The 4,662-nt window shown below is 51.0% G+C and overlaps 1 protein-coding gene across 1 annotated transcript; it reads left to right on the forward strand.

The window, feature by feature from the left end:
• The first annotated feature begins 1,733 nt into the window (after positions 1-1,733).
• On the forward strand, positions 1,734-4,327 carry LOC137485501 (C-C motif chemokine 4 homolog). Its single transcript, XM_068210031.1, has 3 exons — positions 1,734-3,091; positions 3,569-3,680; positions 4,035-4,327. Exons 1-3 carry the CDS (start codon positions 3,016-3,018, stop codon positions 4,120-4,122), a joined length of 276 nt encoding a protein of 91 aa, XP_068066132.1. The 5' UTR covers positions 1,734-3,015; the 3' UTR covers positions 4,123-4,327.
• Positions 4,328-4,662: the final 335 nt, after the last annotated feature.

Consider the following 4,662-nt stretch of genomic DNA (forward strand, 5'->3'; position numbering starts at 1 on the left):
CTCCTCGTCCTCCTTCTCCTCCTTCTTCACCTCCTCACATTTAGTTATGCTTTCTTTCCTCACACTGGCCATCTCAGGGCTTCCAGGTGAAAGACAGAGCTGCAGGTCCCATCGCAGCCACCACACCTCCCCACATCCCCCTGTGCCCCATGCACATAATCAGGCTCATGGTTTGTGCCTTTCAGGCAGCAGCTGGTGAGCAGAAGGTGCAAAGTTCCCATGAGCAAAGCTGTCACCTGCTGGTGCCAGCCACAGGGTGCCTTTCTGCAGCCAAAGCCTTTGTCACTGCTCCATTCAGCGCTGGTGTTTGTCATATTCGAATGAGTGAGTTGCAAGAGCAGAGGAACATAAAACTCCCACTGTTGGTTTCTGAATGAATTATTTCCGTGGCAAAAAGCCATAATTTGGTTTTTTTCAGCAGCAATTGAGCCACAAGCTGGAGCCACTTCTTGTTCTGTGCTGAGCTGATCAGACTTATCAAGAGAACAAAGAGCTGATCCTGGCAGATTTGCTTCTGGCAAAATCCACCACCTTCCCTGATATCCTTGTCAGGACTTAGAGAGACTTTGCTCCCTCTAAAAGCACACCCTTGGCCACTCTGGTGAGGTCTCTGCCCAGATGAGGATGTGCCATAGCCGGCAGCACCAGGGATGTGATGAAGGACAAGACCATGAGGGAAAGGAGGAATGCAAAGTAAACCCTCCCCATGGGATAAGCGTGGAAAGGAGTAGAGCAGTCTAAGGAACCCCCAAACTTCTCCTTTCAGTCCCTGCCAGGGACAAGCCAGCTGGTGAAGGACATTGCTCTCATGTGCAGCTCTGGATAGCCAAGCAGGGGGTTTAGAGTTCTGGGAGAGAAAATCCAGGCTCAGGAGCACAACCAGAGGCCTGAGCATCCTCTCTGCAGTGGAGGGGTCTTTGACTGCTTGCCCAGAATGTGACAGGACATCAGGAAGCCGAGGTCATCCCTCTTCCTGCTCCCCAAAGAACTGCCCTGAGTTGTTGGCCTGCTGAAACTCAGTCTCTCCCACATCAGGCGGGTTGTCCTCCATTTTCGTCTCACCTCTTTAGCCAGAAAATCCATCTTCTACCCAAGGAATCTCTTGGAGGGTGTGGCCAAGGCTGGCAAAACGTCTCAGGCCTGGCAAATCCCTTCTGCTAGTGAACTCCCTGCTCCCAGGTGAAATCCTGCCCTTTGGGATGCCTGTGACTGCTAAAGGCAAAGTGCTGAAGGCTGGATTAGTGAAACAGCAGCAAGAGAGACTGAGACTGGGCTAGACACTGTGCTTGGAGGGTTCTGATCTATTGCACAAAGTCCAGCTGGAGGCCAGTCAGCAGGAGGGAAACCCAGGGATCGATATTGGGTAGTCCTTAATATGTTTATATCCTGGCTGATGGGACAAAGGTCACCGCCAGCGAGCTGGCAGGTGACACAAAGTAGGGAGGATGGCTTGTCACATTAAAGGGACATGCTGCCATCATTGAATAATGTAATGTATTGGGATCAAAGAGACCTTTAAACCCACCCAGGTCTGTCCCCCCTGCCATGGGCAGGGACACCTTCCACTATCCCAGGCTGCTCCAAGCCCTGTCCAACCTGGCCTTGGACACTTCCAGGGAGGGGGCAGCCACAGCTTCTCTAGGCAAGCTGCTCCAGGGCCTCACTACACTCACAGAGAAGAATTTCTTGCTAATATTTAATCTCCTTTTTTTTTTTTTTTTTTTTTTTTTTAGTTTAAAGCTGTTCTCCCTTGTCTTATCACTTTTGGCCTGTGTGAAATCCATGAAGACCTCATCAGGATGAAGAGCCTCATGAAGCTCAAAAAGAAGTGCAGAGTCCTGACCCTGTGAAGGAACATCCCCAGGCACCAGTATATGGCAGTGCTGACCAGCTGGAAAGCAGTTTGGCACAAAAGGACCTGGGGCTCCTGGTGGACACCAGACTGGACATGAGCAGAAATGTGCCCTTGCCACCAAAATTCCATCAGGCTCCTGGACTGCATGAGGAGGAACATTGACAGCAGGTTGAAGGAGGGGACCCTTCCCCTATACTCAACATTGGTGAGGCTGTTCCTCAAGTGCTGGGTCCAGTTCTGGGCTCCCCAGGATTAGAGATGTATGGACATACTGAGACAGTCCAGCAAAGTGCCACAGAGATGATGAAGACATAGGAGCATTTCCCCAGGGAGGAGATGCTGGTACAGTCCAGGATGGAGAGGGCTCAGAGGATTCTTACCAATGTATGTGGAGCAAAGTAGATGCAGCCCAACTCTCAGTCATGGCCACTAACAGGACAACAGGCAACAAGAAATTCTATTTAAACACCAGATAAAACTTTATCGCACTCTGAAATAGGCTGTCCAGAGAGGCTGTGGAGTCTCACAGCCCACCTGGACATGGTCCTGGGCAGCCTCTCCAGGGACTGGGCTGGATCAATTCCAGCCTCAGCTCCTCGCCAGCCCTGCAGGTGTGAGGAGGGCAGGCTGAGTGTTTTGGGTGGCACAGAGCCCTCAGTGCAACTAGTCCTGAGCTCCAGGGCAGCAGCTCAGCAGTCTCTGGCAAACATCCGGCACACAATGGCACGAGAGCACTTCTGTATTGCCTGTTGGGGTTTTTTCCAGAGCTGCATAATCCTATGCAAACATTGTCTTTCCCTACACAGCCTCATAGGGAAACCCCCCATCTGGAGTCCAGCGGGACCATTCTCCTTTTTCTGGCCAGGCCACTTGGCACATTTTAGTTCCCTTTTGATTTGAATAAAGCAAAAATGAGTGCTGAGTCACTTGGCAGTGTGAGGGACCATATTCCATCCTACCTCACTTTTTTTCTGTTCCCTCTAATTCCCTTCAGCTATTTCACTTTCATGTCATCCTTTATCATCATCTTGGAATTTCCATTTGTTACTCTCAGCTGCCTCCAGGACTCCCTTTTAAAAGAGGGCTGAATCCAGCTGTTACACACTGAGCTGCATTTTCCAGAGCTTCTGCTCCTGCTGTGACAGCCCTCATCCGACGGAATGATGAAGGTCTCTGCAGCTGGATTGGCTCTTCTCCTCATTGTAGCCGCCTTCTCCCAAACTTTCTCTGGCCCAGGTGAGTCCTGCTTTTTCATTTGTGAAGGGAGGACAGGGACCTTCTATATTATTTCTCCATTGAGCTCCCATGAAAGATAACTGAGATTTTATCAGCATTTGTGCCATTCTCCACTCTGCCCAGAGATCAGCTGCATGTAGGAACCCTGGAATCAGAAAATCATCCATCCATCTGTCCATCTGTCCATCCATCCATTCTCCACGCACCCATGCATCCATCCACCCATCCATCCAACCTGGGCTCAAAGTACTTAGTCCTGGTTAGAGTTGAGAGATTTCCACCTCTGCTCTGGGGCTGGAGGAGTGAAGCTCTGAGCAATGGCAGAGTGAGAATTTCACAGTACCTTGATACTGCTCAGGGCATTGGAGGAGATGATCCCCAATGCCCATTTCAACCTTAATTATTCTCTAATTTCTCACTACCTTCTCTGCCAGCACAGCTCCTAGTGATCACATTGTCTTCCTTTGCCTCCTCTAGCTGGACTCAACATGCCAATCTGCTGTTTCACATATAGCCAGCACAAACTCCCATGGAAGCTCATCCAGCGTCATTACATCACCAGCAGCAGCTGTCCTCAGCCGGCCATCGTGTGAGTGCCAGCGCATGGGACAGGGCAGGGACAGCCGTTGTGGGGGGGAGCGAGTGACCAGCTCTGCACGGCAAGGGGGGCTGTAGGAACAGAGCAGGGAGAGGGGAATACCAAGGAGAAAGGGCTCACACAGGGATTGCTGGGGATGCTCGTGTGGGGATTCCCAGGGATGCTCCTGCAGGAGTGGAAGAAGCAGTGTGGGGGAAGGGATGGGAATGGGGAGCATCACAACCAGCTGCAGCTTTCAGCATCAGCACAAGGGAAAACCTCTTGCAATGCTCAGAGCTGGGATCCAGGCTCTCCTGCGAAGCAGGTGTGAGCACAGATCTAACACATCCCATCCCTGTTCCACAGATTTGTCACAAAGGAAGGCCGCCAGGTCTGTGCCAATCCTGAAAACACCTGGGTCCGAAGCTACTTGAAAATTTTGGAGCAGAACTGAGCCAAGCAGTGTGGCAAGAGTAGCTGCTTTCATGGACAAGTCACGTTATCCTGAGCCCCAGCCGTGGAGCAGGACCCTGGGACAACAGGAGCCACAGAAGCATCTGCAGGTGTCCCCAGAGGATTGCTGGAAGGGCACCTTGTGTTCAGGGCTGCTGCTCATCCTTGGCTTGCACAGACGAGGCTTCAGCCTCATCCCTCTGCCCCAGCCCCAAGCCCATGGGACTGCACCTTGGCTGTTGTATTATTTGAAGTTATTTAAGAAATCATCACATGGGGCAGTCGGTCCTTTTTTTTTTTTTTCTGTGGATGATGATATTATTTATAGAGGGGGGGACAGGGAGGGTATTTCTAGGAGGGTGGCCCAATGTTGGATGACAAGAGACCCTGGCTTATACACATCAACTTGTGATTCTGGAGAATAAAGAACTTGGAGAAAACTGTATCTTTTTCCCTTTTACATGCCTCTGTATGGTGTTCACCAGCACACACATAACATCCCTCTGAGCCATCTGAGCCTCTATAGGACACATGAAGATGG

Source organism: Anomalospiza imberbis, chromosome 20 (genome assembly GCF_031753505.1).
Source record: "Anomalospiza imberbis isolate Cuckoo-Finch-1a 21T00152 chromosome 20, ASM3175350v1, whole genome shotgun sequence".
Lineage (NCBI taxonomy): Eukaryota > Metazoa > Chordata > Aves > Passeriformes > Viduidae > Anomalospiza > Anomalospiza imberbis.